This window comes from Mauremys mutica, chromosome 11, assembly GCF_020497125.1.
Source record: "Mauremys mutica isolate MM-2020 ecotype Southern chromosome 11, ASM2049712v1, whole genome shotgun sequence".
Taxonomy (NCBI): domain Eukaryota; kingdom Metazoa; phylum Chordata; order Testudines; family Geoemydidae; genus Mauremys; species Mauremys mutica.
The window spans coordinates 50,096,301-50,118,676 of record NC_059082.1 but is presented as its reverse complement, the minus strand read 5'-3'; the positions used below and the strand labels follow the sequence as shown (position 1 = coordinate 50,118,676).

The following is a 22,376-nucleotide window of genomic DNA, read 5'->3' as shown; positions in this document are numbered from 1 at the left end:
TTTAGCAGCGTTAAACCGAATTAACCCTGCACTTGTCCACACAACGAAGCCTTTTACTTTGATATAAAGGGCTCTTAATATCGATATCTGTAAACCTCCCCGACGAGAGGAGTAGCGCTGAAATCGGTATTGCCATTTCGAATTAGGGTTAGTGTGGCTGCAATTCGACGGTATTGGCCTCCGGGAGCTATCCCACAGTGCACCATTGTGACCGCTCTGGACAGCAATCTGAACTCGGATGCACTGGCCAGGTAGACAGGAAAAGCCCCGTGAGCTTTTGAATTTCATTTCCTGTTTGCCCAGCATGGAGCGCTGATCAGCACAGGTGACCATGCAGTCCCAGAATCAAAAAAGAGCACCAGCATGGACCGTACGGGAGATACTGAATCTGATCTCTGTATGGGGAGATTAATCTGTTCTATCAGAACTCCGTTCCAAAAGACGAAATGCCAAAACATTTGAAAAAATCTCCAAGGGCATGATGGACAGAGGCCACAACAGGGGCTCAACGCAGTGCTGCGTGAAACTTAAGGAGCTGAGACAAGCGTACCAGAAAGCCAAAGAATCAAATGGACGCTCAGGGAGGGAGGGGCGACTGACGACTGTAGCTATCCCACAGTTCCCGCACTCTCCGAAAAGCATTTGCATTCTTGGCTGAGCTCCCAATGCCTGAAGGGTCAAAAACATTGTCGCGGGTGGTTCAGGGTATATGTTGTCAGCCCCCTTCTCCCCCCCACCCCCCCTGAAAGCAAAGGGAAAAAAATCGTTTCTCGCCCTTTTTCCAATGTCGCTGTATGTCTACTGCATGCTGCTGGTAGACGCGGTGCTGCAACACTACACAGCAGCATCCTCTTGCCTTGCGAACGGCAGACGGTACAGTAGGACTGATATCTGTCATCATCGTCTCGTGAGTGCTCCTGGCTGGCCTCGGTGAGGTCGGCTGGGGGCGCCTGAGCAAAAATGGGAATGATTCCAGGTCATTCTCTTCTTTAAGTTTTGTCTAATGGAGATTCACTCCTGCCTGGAATATCATGGCAGCTGGAGGCTGCTCTCCCAGTCAGCAGCACTGCGTGGTCGCACCTACCCCAGCCTACTCCTTGCTACCAGGGCTCACAATCAGATACTTAGACCTCTACATTTTGCTGCAAATAAAAAAATTAAGCTGCCGTTTAGAATTGTCCCCCAACATACATATCCTGGTACATTTTGTATTTTACCAGTGTCAACCAAAGGCCCACACAGAAATGGAGATTCAGTCCTGCCTGTGCTGCTATCATAGTGCTTGTCACAGATTTCCATTTTCAGCTATAGGCTGAGCAAGTGCAGAATGGTGATTCACTCTACTTCACTGTAAGCCAACCGCCCTCCCCTCCCTCCCCCCTTTGATCTCTGCTTGCAGAGGCAATAAAGTCAGTGTTGTTTCTTATTCATGCATTCTTTATTACTTCATCACACAAATTGGGGGATAACTGCCATGGTAGCCCAGGAGGAGTGGGGGAGGAGGGAAGCAACGGGTGGGGTTGTTGCAGGGGCACCCCCTAGAATGGCATGCAGCTCATCATTTCTGCAGGATGTCTGGGGCTCTGACCCAGAGCTTCCGTTTGCCTCTCTGGTTCTTTAGTAGGCTTGCCTGATATTCTAGGCAGCACTGACTCTCCATTAGACAAAACTTAAAGAAGAGAATGACCTGGGGAGTCATTCCCATTTTTGTCCATGCGCCCCGACCGACCTCACCGAGGCCGGCCAGGAGCACCCATGACAGAAGCAGATGGTACAGTATGACTGGCAACTGTCATTGCCAACTTGCAAAGCAGCAGACGGTACAGTAGGGCTGGTAACTATCTTTGCGAACTTGCAAAAGGCAAGGGGATGCTGCGGTGTAGCGCTGCAGTACCGCGTCTATCAGCAGCATCCAGTAGACATACGGTGACAGTGAAAAAAGGCTGAATGGACTCCTTGGTTGCTGACGACATTTACCCATAACCACCCGCGACAAATTATTGGCCCCATCAGTCATTGGGATCTCAACCCAGAATTCCAATGGGCAGGAGAGACTGTGGGAACTATGGGATAGCTACCCAGAGTCCAACACTCCGGAAGTTGATGCTAGCCTCAGTACATGGACGCACACCACCGAATTAATGTGCTTAGTGTGGCCACATGCACTCGACTTTATACAATCTTTTTCCAAAAATTGATTTCTGAATAATCCCGTAGTGTAGATATACCCTTTGAGAAGCAGGTACTTCTGCTGGAGGCATAGGTCACATTTCTCTCCTGACTTCATGCTCTCCTGACTCCCTTGTGGTGGTCTTACAGTCTTTATTACTATTTCTCACAGTTCAGACCTGATTGCTTTCCATTAGTGACAGATTGGCAGATATAGCTGTGAGAGAGATTTCTATTCTGTTCATTTCTTTTCCCAATAGGGTAACCAATTTATCAATTCACTCTTAATGGATTGTCTTTCTCTGTGTGGGTTAGAGGCAGTTCATAAGTCTTCTTTGGATACTGGGTAGAACAGGGGTCGGCAACCTTTCAGCAGTGGTGTGCCGAGTCTTCATTTATACACTCTAATTTAAGGCTTCACGTGCCAGTAATACATTTTAACGTTTTTTAGAAGGTCTCCCTAAGTCTATAATATATTACCAAAATACTGTTATATGTAAAGTAAACAAGGCTTTCAAAATGTTTCAGAAACTTTATTTAAAATTAAATTAAAATGCAGATCTTATTAGTTTAGTGTGATCCTTGCCCTTGCTTTTCCTTGCTGAGTTTTCCAATGTCTGGCACGTATTTGGATACTTTAAGCTGCACACAGGCTTCTGAGTGATCACTTGTTAACCAGCTCCGAGAGGGACAGAGGATAGATTTCATGTGTGAAAATACCTGTTCACACAGGTATGTGGATCCAAATGCTGAAAGCATTGCAAACGCAATTTTCTTCAAACAGTTAAATTTCACTGGCAGGGATGTCCAGCAGGTCAGAATAGAGGCCCCATGATCTCTCTCGTGGCTTCAAGTGTGCTCCACAGATCCATAAACTTTGATGTCCAAAATTCTGAGCTTTTTAACTGAATGAGTTGCATTTCGAAATCTTCAACACCCATTCACTGAAATACAGACAAATCCAAGTCGCTTTCATTGAACTTTTCAGGTTTAATTAGAAAAGAAAGCATTGGGCCAAATTGCTGGAAATCTTGAAATCTGTCAGAAAATTCTGATTCCAGTTCTTGCATGTACTTTCCAATCTCATAGACATTGACAGTGCAACGTGTCGATAGCTCTTTTATAAGTTGGAAATAGCGAAAAGTAGAAGTTTGAATATCCCTGGAAAAAACTGCTAGTTTCACAACAAATGCTTTCCAGGCTTCATAAAGATCTAGAACTGTTTGCCCTGCACCCTGGAGACAGAGGTTGAGTTCGTTTAGGTGAGCGGTGATATCAGTTAGAAACATGAGCTTACACAGCCATTTGTCATCATCCAGTTCGGGGTAGGTTTGTTCTTTTTCCGACAAAAAGGCCTTGATTGCATCAAAACAGTTTACAAAGCACACCAAAACCTTGCCACGACTTAGCCACCGAATGTTGCTGTGAAGTGGGATGTCGTTGTAAGCACTGTCCATCTCTTCTAGCACTGCTTGAAATTGTCTGTGAGTCAAAGCAGATCGAGCAACAAGGAAATTCACAATTCGCACCACTGTATTCATCACATTATTAAGCTCTGAATTAGAAATTTTAGCACCCAGGTTTTATTGATGGATGATACAGTGAAATTTGACTGTCGGATGGCCAATTTGATCTTCAAGCAACTTTACAAATCCCTTCTGTTTTCCGACCATGGCAGGAGCACCATCTGTTGTCACACAAAATATTTTTCTGATATCAACTCCTCATTCTTCAAAATGGTTTACAAAACTTTCCAGTGTATCTTCCCCCTTTGTTGTGCTATGCAGGGGTTTTAGGCAACAAAGTTCCTCTTGGATTTCATCACAAGCACAGTATCTTGCAACAACTGCCAAATGTGGAACGTTGTTTATATCCACACTCTCATCAGCTGCAACACTAAACACTGCTGTGTCTTTCAGTGCAGTCGTCTGCTTTTCCTTAATGTTTTCTGCCATTTCACTTATGCGTCTCTCAACTGTTCTGTCAGAGATGGGCAATTTTTATTCTAGATATGATTGTATCTTTATTTGGCAAATAATTGAACAAAATCTCCGAACTGCTGAGAAAAACTTCTTTTATATATTCCCTATCTGTAAACGGCTTTCTGTTTTTTGCAATGCACTGTGCAATCTTGTAACTTCCTTCTGTAGCTTGATTTTTACTTGCACTTAAGCTTTTAAAAACACTACTTTGCTTCTCATAGGCTGCTACTGCCTTTTTGATTGATTCAGTCTTGTCTGCTTCATCAAGAAATGTTTTCTCATGCTTCGTTTCAAAATGTCGTCGAACACTTGAGGTGCGACAGACAACACTTTCATAACAGAAAGCACAAATAGCACAGTCCTTCTTTTCAATAAACCCAAATGTGTCTGTCCAAGGAGGCCGAAATGATCGGACATCTAGCTTCACTTTCTTAGGAGCTGCCATTTTGTCAAATGTTCCCTTCAACTCTCAATGGGGAAAAAAATGGCGATAGAAGGCAGGCACAAGGTCAAACGCAGTGTGGTCTGAGATAAGCAATTTTAAGATGGGGGTGCTGAGCTGCACCCCGTCTTGCCTTGTTTGCAACCCTCACTGTCCCAGGCTGGGGACAGTGGGCCACAGCGGGGAGGCTGCAGAGCAGTGATCCAAGGCCAGGAGAAGAGCCCAGGGTGGCCTGCAGGGACTCCAGGCCAGAAAGCAGGCTGAGCAGGGCTGGAGATCTAGACCGGGCTGGCAGGAGGTCAGCAACTGGAACCCCAGATTGGCAGCTGAGGTGAGTGAGCTGCCCCGGTAGGGCTGAGCAGGGCCGCAGGCCTGGACCCTGTCTGGAAGGGCGCCTGCACAAGGTAAGTGGGGCTGCCGCAGGGGGGACCCTGGCTGGCAAGGGGCCAGCAGCGGGAATCCCAGAGCGGCTGCAGGCTGAGTGGATCAGCCAGCCGCCGCTCTGGGGTTTCAGTCGCAGGCTCCTGCCAGCTGGGGTCTCAGCCCCCTGCCAGCCTAAGGTTCCTTCCCCCAGGCTGGCAGTGGGTGCTGAGTGGGGCTGCGGCAGGGGGTCCCCGGCTGGCAAGGGGCCAGCAGCGAGAATTCCAGAGCACTGCAGGCTGAGCGGCTCAGCCTGCCGCGGCTCTGGGGTTTCAGCCGTGGGCTTCTGCCAGCTGGGGTCTCAGCCCCCTGCCATCCTGGAGTTCCTTCCCCCAGGCCGGCAGTGGGTGCTGAGTGGGACTGGCAGAGGGTCCCTGGCTGGCAGGAGCCGGCGGCAGAAAGCGCCAGAGCGGCGGCGGGCTGAGCAGCTCAGCCCGCCCTGCGTGCCATTAAAAATTGGCTCGCATGCCATGTTTGGCTGGCACGCGTGCCATTGGTTGCCGGCCCCTGGTATATATCTTTACAGTTGCGTACCCATGTATGTAAACTTGAAGCTGCTAAGCATCAGAGCATGGGCTGCTTCTTGCTTTATGTGGCGATAGAGAAGGGAGCATTTATTGTGGGGTGGTAGTTTGGATAAATATTCCCAATATTCTTGGTCCTGTTTCTTCCTGTTTTGTTGCATGGGTTCTGCCCATTCAGGTCCCTAGTAGGCAAGGCCTGAGTGCTACATTGGCATTTTAAGAAGAGACATGTAAAGGTGTATCAATTGGAAGTTCTTGATGCTGCTAGTATCTTGGCCACATGCTGAAGACCAGCATATGCTGACTTTTTTTTGCTAATGGGGGTGGTTTCCTTCTCTTTCCTTTGCAGTGATGAAGTGTGTCTAGCTATGGTGAAGCTTGGATCTGCGTCATGGCCCGTGATATTTCTGTCCTCAAGAACCTGGTTCCAGTTTCTGTGAATCCAGACCCTGAGGAGAGGGGAAGTACAGACCTTGTGGAAGGGTGAGTTAGGGCCTTCATTCCTTCAATATTCTCTCTTCCCCTGCTGACACATGGGGAGCTCTCAGTCGGATTGCTGAGAGCAATAGCAAGTTGTTATGCAGCTTCCCTCTGACGTGGTATAAACCAGTTCGTTCCTTTCAGGTGAGTGTTATAGGGGGAGATAACAGAATCAGGGCTTTATCCTACAGAGGCTTGTCCTAGTGCTTCATGCCAAATGAGAACACGTGGGAGTATTGGATCTCTGTGTGTTCTTGGGAGTAAATTTCTGAACGTAGATTCTGCTTTCTGTTGGAAGATACAATAGTTGTGGTGAGTGAGTTTCCAGGTACATACATTAGACTCTGACAGGTGGAACTAGCTGTTTGCAGATAAAGTTGTTGTTCTTTGATTGCTTTCTCACGTTGATTCCATTCTAGGTGTGTGCGCACCCATGTGCGCATATGTCAGAGGCTTTTGCCTTAGCGGTATCTGTAGGGCGGGCTGTGGCGCTTTCTGGGGTGCTGCGTTCATATTGCAGTATATCAAGTGCTGCCAGCCCTATGCCCTCGCAGTTCCTTCTTACCGCCCATGGCGGTCGGTCAGAGCACCTTTGTCCCTTGTTTTGCAAGTGGCCAGTGGTTTTTCTTCTACCTCAGCCTTGTGCTTCTAGCTGTAAATAGTTTAACCCTTGTTTGTGAGTTGTTAAGTAACTGTTAAGTGTTTGTTAGATAGTGTCCCAGCGGCCGTTGCCCCAGATGGACTCAGAGAGAGCGTGACATATGTCTCAGGGCCCTCCTGATGCAGACTGCCCTGCACCAAGCTTTGGAACCGGAGTGGTCCGATGTGGCACCTACTGCTTCTACTTCGGTGTGGAGCACACCTCCGGCACCAGGTTCCTCCCGGCACTGACTCCTGTTGCTGGTGCCGAAGAAGAAACCTAAGAAGATGGCACCGAGCAAGCCCAACCAGGGGGCTCCAGGCAAAGGACCCTGTTCGGGCCTTATGCCCCCTCTGGACCTTCAGAAGGGCTTGGCCCCGGAGACTTCCTCCCCCTGAAAGGACCCATCAGAGACTCTGGGGAGCAGTAAAGGGCCAAATTCGACAGCACAGTCGACACTCTGCCAGCTCCTGGCACCGGGAGAGCGGAGAGCGCCCCCTCTGCAGATGGCACCATACAGGGCTGTGGATCCTGCTATGGCTCCCCAAGAGGGCAAGCCCGTTGGCAAGGCCTCGCACAAGACAAGTGAGCGCCACTGGTCTCCAGAGCCAAGACAGAGCTTGGGGCCACCACGTTCTTAGTCTCTGCATTGGCCCAGGTCTTTGGCTCGCCGCTATGAGTCTTCAGCCCCGAGGGTTTTCACAAATGCTTGGTGCTGGTAGCGGCTTATGTGAGACGTCAAGGAGTCCAGATCTTCCCGAATCTCAATGACTGGCTTATCAAGGGCAGGTCTCTGGGGCAGGTGCACAGGAGCCTCGATCTGGTGTGGTCCACCTGCAGCGACCTGGGCCTGTTAATAAACAAAGAAAAGTCCACATTAATGCCAGTCCAATGCATAGGGTTCATCGGAGTGGTCCACGACTCCACGCGGGCCAGGACCTTCCTTGCGGAAGCGCGTTTTAAGGCCATGTCGAGCTTAATCTCACCCACAAAGAGCCACCCACTCACCACGGTCCACATGTGCCTCCTACTGCTGGGCCACATGGCTGCTTGCACATACTTCAACTGTGCCCATCTTCATCTGCAGCCTCTGCAAGCATGGCTAGCCTTGGTCTACACCCCCAGCAGGCACCCCTGGACTGAGTGGTCACTGTACAGAACCACATTCTTCTGACTCTGGATTGGTGGCAGGATCCCAGGTCGGTGCTGCAGGGAGTCCCCTTTGCGATCCCATCTCCATCGCAGATGTGTCGGATCTGGGCTGGGGAGCCCATTTGGGTGAGCTCAACACCCAGAGCTGCTGGCTCCGCGACAATCTCATCCTTCATATCAACATCAGTGAGCTCAAAGCGGTTCACCTGGCCTGTCAGGTCTTTTTGCCCCACCTGAAACATAAGGTAGTGCAAGTCCTCACAGACTATTCCACTGCGATGTATTACATCAACAGGCAGGGCAGTACCAGGTCTTCAGTCCTTTGTCAGGAAGTCCTTGGCCTCTGGGACTTTTGTGTGCGGCATGCCGTTCATCTGGTAGCCACCCACCTGCCCAGAACCAAGAACATTCTGGCAGATCGCATCAGCAGGACCTTCTCGTCTCGCCACGAATGGTCGCTCCATCCGGAGCTGGTCAGCCTAATCTTCCGCAGGTGGAAAACTCCCCAGGTGGACCTGCTTGCATCCCAGCAAAACAGAAAGTGCCACACGTTTGTGTTCTCACAGGGCAGGGACAAGTGCTCCCTGTCGGATACCTCCCTGATTTCATCGTTGGGAGCACTGATGAATGCCTTCTCGCTGATGCCGTTAATCCACAGGATCCTGCTCAAGGTAAAGCAAGACAAAGCAACAATCATCCTCATAGCCCCAGCATGGCTTCGTCAACAATGGTTCAACATGCCGCTGAGTCTTTCGGCAGCCACCCCGCTGCAGCTGCCTCTTTAACTGGATGTGCTGTCCCAGATCCACGGCAATCTGCTGCAGCGCCACCAAGTTCAGATGCATTTGACAGCCTGGCTACTGCGTGGCTTAGTGGGGACGAATGGCGGTGTTCCACAGGTGTCCAACAGGTTCTGCTGGGTAGCAGGAAACCCTCCACCAAGGCCACTTACGTGGCGAAGTGGAAGTGGTTCATGTGTTGGGCCTTGGATCATCACATTCATGCAGACGAGGCTCCACCGCAAGGCAACTGGACAATTTGCTGCATCTTAAGCTCCAAGGTCTCTCGCAATCTTTGGTCAAGGTACACCTGGCGGCCATTTTGGCATTCTACCCACTGTTCCAAGGCAGATCGGTCTTTGCCCATCTGTTGATTGCACGGTTCCTGAAAGTTCTGGAGTGCTATTACCTGCCTGTCCAGCACTTGGTTCCCCCTTGGGACCTGAATCTTGTGCTGTCAAGGTTCATGGGCCCCCACTTCGAGCCCTTGGTTTCCTGCTCCCTCACTGTCACAACTTTAAAGTCTGTTATTTCAGGCTTCTCCAGGGCTGGAAGCAAGTGCAGGGTTCTGGGGGGAACTGGGAATCCTGGGAAACTCCCCTCTCTAATTGTACAAAACTCCTTTTGCTAGCTCTGTGGAAACATGAAATATTGAATTTAAAGTATGTCCTTTCCTGTCAACAAAAGCTGTCAGTAGCTTATGACTGAATCTTGCCCATCCTGGAATGCTAGAATATGTCTCTGGAGCAATGGACTGGTGTAGAAACCAGCTGAGGCAGTCATAGGCACATATAAGTTCTTTTATCATATAGATGTCACCTCCACATATCTGGCTTCATTTGTGTAATAAGCTTGTACATATGTACACATAAAGCAGCTGTATGTAATTAAAAATACACATGCTTTTAAAAAACATACAGGCTTTTGTAATCATGTCACATGCTCATGATGGTTAGTGATTAAGTCTGATGAGGTCTAAGATTAGCGCGCCCAAAGGGAGAGGCGATAGCAGTCCATTTTTGGGTTACAATCCAAATATGAATGTTGCTCCCCATTGTTCTGGGCTATGTCTGGTCATGTGACCTCATAGTGAAGGTGAGTAGGGGAGCCTCAGAGTACAAATTCCAGCCCCTCGAATGATCTAATTTTCCTTTTAAATATATAAAACTGGTTTGTCTGTGTTGGCAAAGCTGAGATGTGCTAATATTGCCTTTGTGTCTTCCCTGGTCATCAGGAGAGCTGCAGATGGGCTGGGGTGGGGAGCCTTTCAATAGATGGATTGTTGTGCTTCAATTCCTGTCTTGTTGTGCTTCAATTCCTGTCTTGTTGTGCTTGAATTCTTGTTCATGCAGATCAGCAATGTGTGTTTGCTGTCCACCAGCCAAATGAGCTGTTTCTGTAATCTCTCTGGATTTGCGGTCACGAGCTGATCCTGACTTTCAAATATTCAGCCTCATGTGCTGTTTGATTCCCCTAAGAGCTGTCCTAGTTAGAGCACAGTTTGGAACCGTGATAATCCCATGGCAAAAGCCATTGTGGTGATTCTCTTGCTAGTATGTCTCTGTGTACGTGCATCCTTTAAATATTCGTCCAGGGGAATAAGTGCAGCTAGGAGGTACTACAGTCCAGCACATTGGTCTTTAATTATACGTGGCTCTGGACTTGCAGATAGCCCTGGACCACCTGGAGCCACTCCACCCCAGAAAGGCAGGCCTCTGCCAAGTGAACGAAGGGGGCATCCCTCTGCATTTAGATGACGGAGAAAAACTGATATGTATGCATGAGTAGATTTTCCAGGTTTTATCCAGCAAAGTGCAATGATAGAGTCACACCTCAAGAGTCTTATCATTCTGCAGCTTGGCTTCATTTCTGTTTGGAGGTGACACTTGGATTTTAAAAGCTGAATAGGTGGCTTCTCACAGGGACTCAATCTCCCTCTGTCTTCTCATCACCCCCTTATATGTAGAGCCCTGTTCTGCTTTGGGATGAATAGCTCCATGGAAATCACTGGGAATGTCTTGTGTCCTGCGATGGAGGAATCAGGCCCATGCTAGGCACTTGTCGTCGTAGTGCCTCAGCATCTCCCCAGAGTCACTGCCTGGGAGGGTTGGTTTCCTAGGTGAGTGCGGGAGATATTGTAGTCATGTTCTTGAGGGAGTGGGGCACGCTTTGGTTCAGCCCAGAGGAAGAGTTTAATGAAACAGTGAGGCTCTTTCCAAAGGGCAAGTATTCAGAGAATTCCTGACCAGAAGCATAGGCATGTGCAGCACATTTCATTAGGGTGTGCACCCAGGGAATTTTATTTATTTATTTATTTGTAAAAGGCGAACATTTATTGAATACTCAATCATAAAGGACATTTATTTTTATTCATCAAACCAACTAAAGAAACTAAAACATAACTAAACTCAATTTTTTGTAAATTAACAACTAAACTTTACTTAAAAATTGAGACACAAAATACCAAATTTTTGCTGTAGTGATAACCAGGCGTATACAAAGATACAAGTATCAGAGGGGTAGCCGTGTTAGTCTGGATCTGTAAAAGCAGCAAAGAGTCCTGTGGCACCTTATAGACTAACAGACGTTTTGGAGCATGAGCTTTCGTGGGTGAATACCCACTTCACATGCATCCGACGAAGTGGGTATTCACCCATGAAAGCTCATGCTCCAAAACGTTTGTTAGTCTATAAGGTGCCACAGGACTCTTTGCTGCTTTTACAAAGATACAGTCAATTTTCATGATCTTTATCTTTAACTAGATAATGAGCTAACCCAAATTGACCAAAACAGATGAAAGTTTCTTCATCTTCCTGACCTACAGAATGAGACATCGGTCACCAGGTGTTATGGACTTAAATTCCTCAATCACATCATTGTAATTAACTGACGAAGCCAATTCTTGTTCAGTGTACAAAATCATGAGTGAGTTGAGGCGCTGTTGGGACATTGTACTTCTTAGTTTGTTTTTTTACATGTGCTAGTTTCGAAAAGGCTCTTTCACATGAACAGCTTGTAACAGGTAAGACTGCAGAGTATTGAATAGATTTGTAAAAGGCCTGGAACATGGAAGACCGATCTGATTCCTTTAGCCAATCAAGCCACTCTCTGGTGTTGGTCATAGTGCTACCTCTAGGAACAGATCTGTCATAACCCTGAAGCAATCTGACTTCAGCTTCCAGCTCATCCAAGGACACTTTAAATTTGTTGGCAATGATTCTTATATTGTCCCTGCCAATGTCTAAGCTCAGCAGTTTTCCCATTACAGTCACAATTGTACAAGTCTCCTGTTCAAATCGCTGGTCAATGCCGGTAATCACTGAGTCTAGGGGTAGGTCTACACTACGGGGATTATTCCGATTTTACAGAAACCGTTTTTTTAAAACAGATTGTATAAAGTCGAGTGCACGCGGCCACGCTAAGCACATTAATTCGGCGGTGTGCGTCCATGTACCGAGGCTAGCGTCGAATTCCAGAGCGTTGCACTGTGGGTAGCTATCCCGTAGCTATCCCATAGTTCCCGCAGTCTCCCCCGCCCATTGGAATTCTGGGTTGAGATCCCAATGCATGATGGGGTAAAAACAGTGTCGCGGGTGATTCTGGGTAAATGTCGTCACTCAATCCTTCCTCCGTGAAAGCAACGGCAGACAATCATTTCGTGCCCTTTTTCACCTGGATTGCCCTGGCAGACGCCATAGCATGACAACCATGGAGCCTGTTTTGCCTTTTGTCACTGTCACCGTATGTGTACTGGATGCTGCTGACAGAGGCAGTACTGCAGTGCTACACAGCAGCATTCATTTGCCTTTGCAAGGTAGCAGAGACGATTACCATCCCTATTGCACTGTCTGCCATTGTAAATTGGCAATGAGATGATGATTATGTCATTTTGCACCGTTTGCATTTGGAAATTGGCGATGACGGTTATCAATCCTTTTGTACCGTCTGCTGCTGTCATGGGTGCTCCTGGCTGGCCTCGCTGAGGTCGGCTGGGGGCGCATGGACAAAAATGGGAATGACTCCCTGGGTCATTCCCTTCTTTATATTTTGTCTAAAAATAGTCAGTCCTGCCTAGCATATGGGGCAAGTGTTCTAGAGAACCAGAGAGCACAGCCGCTCCGGGTCAGAGCCCCAGATATCCCGCAGAAATGATGAGCTGCATGCCATTCTAGGGGGTGCCCCTGCAACAACCCCACCCGTTGCTTCCCTCCTCCCCCAACCCTCCTGGGCTACCATGGCAGTGTCCCCCCATTTGTGTGATGAAGTAATAAAGAATGCAGGAATAAGAAACACTGAGTTTTAGTGAGATAAAATGAGGGGGAGGCAGCCTCCAGCTGCTATGATAGTCAAGGCAGGACATTAAAGGGTGGGGGGGGAGAGGAGCGCAGCCTCCTGCTGCTATGATAGTCCAGGCAGTACAGAATCTTTTCTTTAGACATGAAAGTGGGGGGGTGGGGGGCTGATGGAACTCAACCTCCAGTTGCTATGATGAGGATGGTTACCAATCCTTTTGTACCATCTGCCGGGAATGACTGGGAGTCATTCCTATTTTTATCCAGGCACCCCCGGCTGACCTCACCGAGGCCAGCCAGGAGCACTCACGGGCTGATGATGACGATGGATAGCAGTCATATTGTACCGTCTGCCACCAGGAAGGGGATGCTGGTGTTCAGCGCTGCAGCACCCCGTCTACCAGCAGCATGCAGTAGACATAGAGTGACATTGAAAAAAGGCGAGAAACGATTTTTTTCCCTTTTCTTTCGGGGGGGGAGGGTGTAAATTGACGACATACACCCTGAAACACCCGGGAAAATGTTTTTGACCCTTCAGGCATTTGGAGCTCAGCCAAGAATGCAAATGCTTTTCGGAGACTGCGGGGACTGTGGGATAGCTGGAGTCCTCAGTACCCCCTCCCTTCCTCCATGAGCATCCATTTGATTCTTTGGCTTTCCGTTACGCTTGTCACGCAGCACTGTGCTGAGTCCCTGCTGTGGCCTCTGTCTATCATAGCCTGGAGATTTTTTCAAATGCTTTGTCATTTCGTCTTCTGTAATGGAGCTCTGATAGAACAGATCTGTCTCCCCATACAGCGATCAGATCCAGTATCTCCCGTATGGTCCATGCTGGAGCTCTTTTTGGATTTGGGACTGCATGGCCACCCGTGCTGATCAGAACTCCATGCTGGGCAAACAGGAAATGAAATTCAAAAGTTCGCAGGGCTTTTTCTGTCTACCTGGCCAGTGCATCCGAGTTCAGATTGCTTTCCAGAGCGGTCACAATGGTGCACTGTGGGATACTGCCCGGAGGCCAATACCGTTGAATTGCGGCCACACTAACCCTAATCTGACATGGCAATACCGATTTCAGCGCTACTCCTCTCGTCGGGGAGGAGTACAGAAATCGGTTTAAAGAGCCCTTCATATCGATATAAAGGGCCTCATTGTGTGGATGGGTGCAGGGTTAAATCGGTTTAACGCTGCTAAATTTGGTTTAAACGCGTAGTGTAGACCAGGCCTAGGAGTGGGTAAAATGAAGTTATTCTCTCCTGCTCCTCTTTTGTATCAAAGTGATGCTGGGACTCAAACGTGTCATCAATACGAGTGGACGTTTTTCTCTTCTTAACTGGGGGAATCGATATATTATTCTCTACACACATTTTCAGTCATTGAAAATAGATTGAAAATATTCTGGGCCACTTCTCATTGCAGCCAAAGAGTTATGCAAGATTTTCATCCCTGTCATTGCAGTAAGTAAGTTGAGATCTGGAGCTTGAAGAGCCTTACTCACTTTTACCACCATCTGGAGAATAGGGTGCATCGTGTGAAGGACAAAGATGAACTTGAATGAATGTAGTTCATGGATAAGGCCCCTGGCTTTTAATTTAGCGTCAGCAAGGTGAGTTGTTTCAATAATCTCTTATAAGATTTAAAAAATGATGGAGTAGTTTTGTTTTACAGCAGCCACTGCTTCTGCTCTGCATGCCCATCTTGTGTTTGATAGTGACTTCAAAGTCTTCAACTGGGATACTACTTCTAGTGAAATCTTCTTCATTACTGCATGTCGCACAGGACTCCCCTCCATGAAGGCATAGAGTCTGAATAACACCAAAAAAATCAAAGACAGTCCTGTTTTGTTTACTTGAAGTGCATGCATCTACTAGGACGAGGTTCAAACAATGCACATAGCAGTGTACATAGAGTATTTCACTGTTTGTTTCTTTACATTTAATTTGAACTCCCGCAGTACATCCAGACATAGTAGATGCGCCATCAAAACAGACAGACATCACTGATGATGAGTCAATTTTAAGAATGCCAAGGACGTCATTTAACTGGTCAAAAACAGACTGAACATCAACTGTTAATAGTCACAAAGTGTTCAACTGGACTATGTTTTTCATTGTCAAAATACCGCACTACAATGGACGTCCACTCATGGTGTCCACAGTCAGTAGCGTCATCGGCAATTATTGAGACCATTTTTCCATTTAGTGAAGACACAGTCTTTTGTTGCACAACGTTGTGCAAGGCCACAATTAAATCATTTTGGATGCGATTACTCAGATAGGTAGCGTTTCGAGGAGATTGTTGCACATGCTTTGCCATTACGGGATCATATTTTTGGAGCATATTGACAAGATTTAGAAATAAACCTTTCTCAAAACTGTCAGCTTTTTCATTGTGACCCCTGAATGGTCTCCCACCTTTCGCCAAACACAGAACAATGTCAGTCAGTCGCTCCATTACACTTTGGTTATGGCACCGTTGTTCTTCTTGTTTAGACAGATAAGCCTGCTTGCCTTCATCCAACAATACATCAATAGGTTTCCCTTCATTAAAACTTGACCATGAGGAACAGATCAACACATGAGATTTTGACAGTTGGTGGTTTTTAAAACATTGGTTAGCCCTATGCCAGTTTCTGAATCCCTTATCAATAAATGCTGGATCCGTGTGACCTTTGTTTGCTGCATCATTAGAGGAGAAGAAACGGCAGTAAAAGCAAAATGCTGCGTCCTTTGATGGGCTATATTCTAACCACCTATACTTTCCATACCAATCAGACTGAAAACTTTTTTGTTTATTCCCTATTTTACTCCTAGGAAACATGCTCAATCTATGCTGATAAGGACCTCTAGATAATTGAGACCGGCGTTCTAATCTATTTTTTGGAATATCACAGACCGGGTCATCAGATGGAATGTTTGATGGCTTTGACTAGGAACTTCAGTGACCTGAACTGAGAGACAAAGTCTGTTTCTGTTGGCCATTACTCAGTTTATTGCATGCACTGGAACTGGTGGCGGCATTATCTTCATGTAAGTTCTTAATCGAGGAGTCCGAGGTATTTGCACTACTATCAGCACATTCGTTATAATGCAGTTTGTCTGCTCCTTTTCTTATCTTAACAACGAACCGATACATATTTTAAAATTAAAAGGGGGTATCATACGATTGAATTAAAATGTAAAGCCATGGACTTGTTATGCTATTTCAGTAGAGTACACGCGACAAAGATTACAAACACTAGTCACTGTGCTGGGCACGCCTGACACGGCTGCTTATATAGGTCAAAGAATTTTCTAGAATAGTAGTCGGAGGGGGACGGGAGGACCAATGGTAATGCGGCGCCGCAGTAGTGGGAACACATGCTGTGAGCGAACGTGGGCTTTCTATACATTTCTACAACATCTGAATTATGCAATTCGGCGCTTATTGCATGATACAACAATCTATACTTGAACACTAAAAGAGCGTATTATGCGATTAAATTAAAACATAAAGCCACTTTTTTGTTGTTGTTGAGACATTAGGGCAGGGGTGGGCAAACTATTTGGGTCGAGGGCCACATTGGGGCGGGGAAATTGTATGCAGGGCCGGGGCAGGGGGTTGGGGTGCGGGAGGGAGTGCGGGGTGTGTGGGGGGGTGCGGTGTGCAGAAACAGGCTCAGGGCAGGGGATTGGGGCAGAGGAGGGGTGCGGAGTATATGAGGGGGCTTAGGGCAGGGAGTTGGGGTGCATGGGGGTGCAGGGTGCAGCAGGGAGTGCAGGGCAGGGGGCTGGGGTGCGAGGTGCAGGCAGGGGGCTCAGGGCAGGGAGTTGGGGGGTGGGGTTCAGGAGGGGTTCACGGTCCGACCTGGTGCCGCTTACCTAAAGCAGGTCGGGGTGGCAGCTTGGCGCTCCCTGGCTGCCTGCCCTGGCCCGGCCCCATGCCGCACCGCTCACCACGTCCCTGCGCGGCCCCTGGGGCGGGGCACAGGGCTCCACAAGCTGCCCTTGCCATGCCTCCAGGTATCTCCCCCGAAGCTCCTATTGGCCGCGGTTTCCCATTCCCGGCCAATGGGAGCTGCGGGGTGTGGTGCCTGGAGCAACGCACAGAGCCCTCTGCCCCCCCACCCCCCCCCAGGCGGGCCCTGCGGCGCCATGGGGGGCAAGTCCTGCGGGCCGGATCCAAAGCCCTGAGGAGCTGGATCCAGGCTGTAGTTTGCCCACCCCTGCATTAGGATGTACTTGGGCACACCCCATGCGCATTCCTATGGGTATGTCTACACTATGGGACTACTCCGGTTTTACAGAATTTGATTTTTGGCAACAGATTGTATAAAGTCGAGTGCATGCGGCCACACTAAGTACATTAATTCGGCGGTGTGCGTCCATAGTACTGAGGCTAGTGTCGACTTCTAGAGTGTTGCACTGTGGGTAGTTCCCACAGCCTTCCCCGCCCATTGGAATTCTGGGTTGAGATCCCAGTGCCTGATGGGGCAAAAAACATTGTCGTGGGTGGTTTTGGGTACATGTCATCAGGCCCCCCTCTCCCTCCCTCCCTCCTTTCCTCCGTGAAAGCAACGGCAGACAACTATTTTGTGCCTTTTTTCCTGGGTTACCTGTGCAGATGCCATACCACGGCAAGCATGGATCCCGCACAGCTGACTGTGACCATAAGTCTCCTGGGTGCTGGCAGATGTGGAACTGCATTGCTACACAGCAGCAGCTCATTGCCTTTTGGCAGCAGATGGTGCATTAGGACTGAAAGCCATCGTCGTCATACAGAGATGGGGGTGACTCAGCCAGGTCATTTCCCATCTTCTGCCGAGCACCCAGGAGATGATGAGGGCTAGCAGTCATAATGCAGCATCTTATGGAGAGCAGCCAGGAGAGGATGTTGGCGAGCAGTCATACTGCACCGTCTGCTGCCAGCTTAAGATGTAAAAGATAGATGAAGTGGATCAAAACAAGAAATAGATCAGCTTTGTTTGTATTGATTTGCTCCCCCCTTCCTCCGTGAAAGCAACAGCCTGCTAAACCCAGGCTTTTGAGTTCAATCCTTGAGGGGGCCATTCTGCGTGACAGTTGTTTGTGTTTCTCCTTGATGCAAAGCCTCCGCCTTTGTGGATTTTAATTCCCTGTAAGCCATGTTGTCAGTCGCCCCTCCCTCCATCAGAGCAATGGCAGACAATCATTTCACGCCTTTTTTCAGTGCAGACACCATACCACGGCAATCATGGAGCCTACTCAGCTCAATGCAGCAGTCATGAACATTGTAAACATCTTGCGCATTATTGTGCAGTTTATGCTGAACCGGAACCTGGACAACCAGGCGAGGAGGAGGCGACAGCAGCGTGGCGACAAGAGCGATGAGGACATGGACACAGAATTCTCTCAAACCACAGGCCCCGGGGCTTTGAAGATCATGCTGTTAATGGGGCAGGTTCATGCCGTGGAATGCCAATTCTGGGTCCGGAAAACAAGCACAGACTGGTGGGACTGCATAATGTTGTAGGTGTGGGACAATTCCCAGTGGCTGCGAAACTTCCGCATGCGTAAGGGCACTTTCATGGAACTTTGTGACTTGCTTTCCCCTGCCCTGAAGCGCCAGAATACCAAGATAAGAGCAGCCCTCACAGTTGAGAAGCGAGTGGTGATAGCCCTGTGGAAGCTTGCAACGCCAGACAGCTACCGGTCAGTCGGGCATCAGTTTGGAGTGGGCAAATCTACTGTGGGGGGCTGCTGTGATGCAAGTAGCCAAAGCAATCACTGAGCTGCTGCTACCAAAGGTAGTGACTCTGGGAAATGTGCAGGTCATAGTAGATGGCTTTGCTGCAATGGGATTCCCTAACTGTGGTGGGGTGATAGAGGGAACCCATATCCCTATCTTGGCACCAGAGCAGCCAGTACATAAACCACAAGGGGTACTTTTCAATGGTGCTGCAAGCACTGGTGGATCACAAGGGACGTTTCACCAACATCAACATCAATGGCCAGGAAGGGTTCATGATGCTCGCGTCTTCAGGAACACTAATCCGTTTAAAGGGCTGCAGCAAGGGATTTACTTCCCAGACCTTCCTTGGCTAACTGCGAGGAGGATTTCTTTTCAGCCACAGGCAAACAGCCCAGTAGGAATGGCCACCTCTGAATGTCCCCTTAATTAAATTCCTGTATTTCAACCAGGTTACCATGAACAATATCACTCTCCTGAGGATAACACAGCAAGATAAAGAACGGATGCTTGAATTCCAGCAAACACCAGGACCTTACGCTGCCAGGTTTTGTCATGCAATGATACCAGATTACTTGCTACTAGCATGGCGTAGTAAAGTGTCCTATCATGGATGATAGAATAAGGCTACTCTCCCCAGAAACCTTCTGCAAAGGCTTTTGGAGTACCTCTAGGAGAGCTTCATGGAGATGTCCCCGGAGGATTTCCAATCCATCCGCAGACACGTTAACAGACTTTTGCAGTAGCTGTATTGGCTGTGAATGCATCCTAAGTCCTCAGGGCAAATTAATCATGAAAAAACGCTTGCTTTTAAACCATGTTTTATATTTACAAAGGTACACACACCAGAGGTCTCTTCTCTGGCTTCATGGTCAGGGATACTGCCTTGGGAGGGTTGGGAGGCTATTTCAGTCAGGATGAGAAAAAGATCCTGGCTGTTGGGGAGAAAGGTGTGCTGTGTGCTCTCCTCCTCATCATCATCTTCCACATCTGCAAAATCCTCAGGCATGGATGAGAGTACCCCTTCCTCGGAATCCACGGTCAGGGGTGGGGGTAGTGGTGGCAGCCCTCCCTAGAATTGCATGCATCTCAGCGTAGAAGCGGCATGTCTGCGGCTCTGCCCCGGAGTGTCCGTTTGCTTCTTTGGTTTTCTGGTATGCTTGTCTGAGCTGCTTAACTTTCACGTGGCACTGTATTGAGTCCCTATTGTGTCCTCTCTCCATCATGCCCTTGGAGATTTTTTGAAATGTTTTGGCATTTCGTCTTTTGGAACGTAGTTCTGCTAGCATGGAATCGTCTCCCCATACAGCGATCAGATCCAGTACCTCCCATACGGTCCATGCTGGAGCTCTTTTTCGATTCTCGGACTGCTTGGTTACCTGTGTTAATGAGCTCTGCATGCTTACCTGTGCTGATCAGCTCTCCAGGCTGGGCAAACAGGAAATGAAATTCAAAAGTTCGCGGGGCTTTTCCTGTCTACCTGGCCAGTGCATCTGAGTTCAGATTGCTGTCCAGAGCGGTCACAATGGTGCACTGTGGGATAGCTCCCAGAGGCCAATACCGTTGAATTGCATTCACACTAACCCTAATTCGAACTGGCAATGTCGATTTCAGCGCTACTCCCCTCGTCAGGGAAGAGTACAGAAATTGATTTTAAGAGCCCTTTATGTCGAAGTAAATGGCTTCGTTGTGTGGACGGGCGCAGGGTTAATTCGATTTAACAGTGCTAAATTCGACCTAAACTCGTAGTGTATACCAGGCCTATGACCAGAAGACAAGAATGAAAGTACATTAACTGTGCGGCCTGTTGTGTCTGTTACTACCAAGCACATTCTTCTACCTAATTACATCCCCTCCGGTGCTGGGCTAGGTATTGATGGCAATGGTGATCAGTCAAGGGGTCGCCTATTCAGTGTGGGCATGAGCCAGGCTCTCCTTCCTATGTACAGCATCTAGTGGGCTGGAGAAGAAAGGCCGACGTGTGGACAAAAGGAAGGAACACCTTCCAGTGGTAGAAGCCTGGAGTTGACAGGAACTCTTAGCAGAGGATTCTCTTCCATTCAGGGCTTGGCTACACTTACAAATTTGCAGCGCTGCAGCAGGGTGTGAAAACACACCCTCTCCAGCGCTGCAAATTGCGGCGCTGCAAAGCGCCAGTGTGGTCAGAGCCCCAGCGCTGGGAGCGCGGCTCCCAGCACTGTCCGTTATTCCCCACAGGGAGGTGGAGTACGGACAGCGCTGGGAGAGCTCTCTCCCAGCGCTGGCGCTTTGACTACACTTAGCGCTTCAAAGCGCTGCCGCGGCAGCGCTTTGAAGTGCTAAGTGTAGCCACAGCCTTAGGTTCTTATACTAGGCTCGTGAACATGGTGTCTGAGTGTCTATGGAATAGATATTCTGTAGCCATCCTTTAGAAAGGTCCCGAAGCATCACCAGAGCTCCATAACCCTTTTAGGTGCTGGTGACGCGGATATTTCAGCTAGCCACTTTTATCCAGAGATGGCAAATCTTAGGTGCACCTCCCTCCTACGGATGGCTTATTTCTAATACAGTAGTTGGTGGGGGTGGGAGGGCCGACTCAAATACCACCCCTCATTTTCTCCCTCTATTGCTGGAGGTGGGCTTAGCGGCCATAAGGGTGGACAGAGCTGTGCAGCAGATATTGTGGCACAGCCTTGCTGAGTGTGCACAGCTTGCTGAATGCGAGTGGGATGTGGCAGGAGATGGGGGCAGATGGAATGGCAGAGGAGTGCTGAATCACAGAGGGGGAATTGAGAGGAGGAGGGAAAACCGGGATGGTGGCGGGGAGGGAGGGTGTGTGTTTGTGTTTGTACCCCAGCTGTGGCCCTTGTTCCTGACATTGATGTTGGTATGAGGACACAGCTGTGAACACAAGAGGGTGCTGCTGCACTCTCCTAACCTGAACAGTAATGAGTGAAAAGAGCAGGTTCTTGAGACGAATTCCTGTAATGCAAGAGGGAGGAAGGAGCTCTCAGCTTTGCAGCAGGATTTCTATTCCTGGTCCCCGACACAGGCAGTGAGGAGAACCAGCAACTCTCTGGCTGGAGATGTCCACACGGCTCCGAGAACTGCCTCTCTCACTCCAGAGCTGACTGGGCAGCCCTGGCACATACTCCCCTACTCTCAGCAGTGAGTGTCTCTGCAGCACCCCTGCCCTCACTCTATGCTAGTCTCTGCCTCCTCTCTCCCCAACATTAGGCGTGGCTCCTGAAGTGGACCAGCTCGTCTTTCAGGCAGAGGCCCTATTCCTTGACTAGCTTGATCACAACTATTGTTACTTCCTGTCTTGTGAGCCATGGGGATGGAATTCAGCTTCTGGCTCTGGGGAGTACAAGTGTGGGGGATGTGCCTACAGCTCACTGACTCATGCTTTGTCTGGGTGAGCACAGAAGCCCGCTCAGCTGACCACTCCATCTCCCCCCCCACCTCCTGGCTGAGACATTTGGCTACCACGTGTTGGTGGATTTTTATGTTTGACAAATGACTTGGGCTGCTGCACATGCTGGCTGGCCAGTCCCACCCTTCATGGCTTTTGTGGCCTGAGAACACGCTGCCAGGGCAGCAGCTCGTACGATCTTGGCTCAGGGGACTTCCCCAGCTGTCGAGCAATTCTGCTTCTGGCTGGTTTTGCCAGGGAATGTGGACTCTACCTGTAGAGACAATTGGGTAATACAAGGCTTCAGGGAGATGTCTGGGCACTTTTCCACTTCCCTTAACTTGATTCTCACCTCCTGTAGGTTTTTATGCTTGAATATCATTCTTATCCTCCAGAGCC

The 22,376-nt window shown here is 48.8% G+C and overlaps 1 protein-coding gene across 9 annotated transcripts in view; it reads left to right on the top strand.

Moving 5' to 3' along the window:
- The window catches only part of LOC123344354 (ankyrin repeat and fibronectin type-III domain-containing protein 1-like), a 596,720-nt gene that overhangs the window by 103,445 nt on the left and 470,899 nt on the right, over positions 1 to 22,376 (top strand). For 7 of the 9 annotated variants that reach the window (XM_044980488.1, XM_044980475.1, XM_044980476.1 and 4 more), the window contains exon 3: positions 5,887 to 6,020. The exons of the other annotated variants lie outside the window; for them this stretch is intronic. In XM_044980488.1, coding sequence (XP_044836423.1) covers positions 5,929 to 6,020 — 92 coding nt within the window. In that variant the 5' untranslated portion in view covers positions 5,887 to 5,928. The remainder of the gene's footprint in view (positions 1 to 5,886; positions 6,021 to 22,376) is intronic. 9 annotated transcript variants of the gene reach the window in all.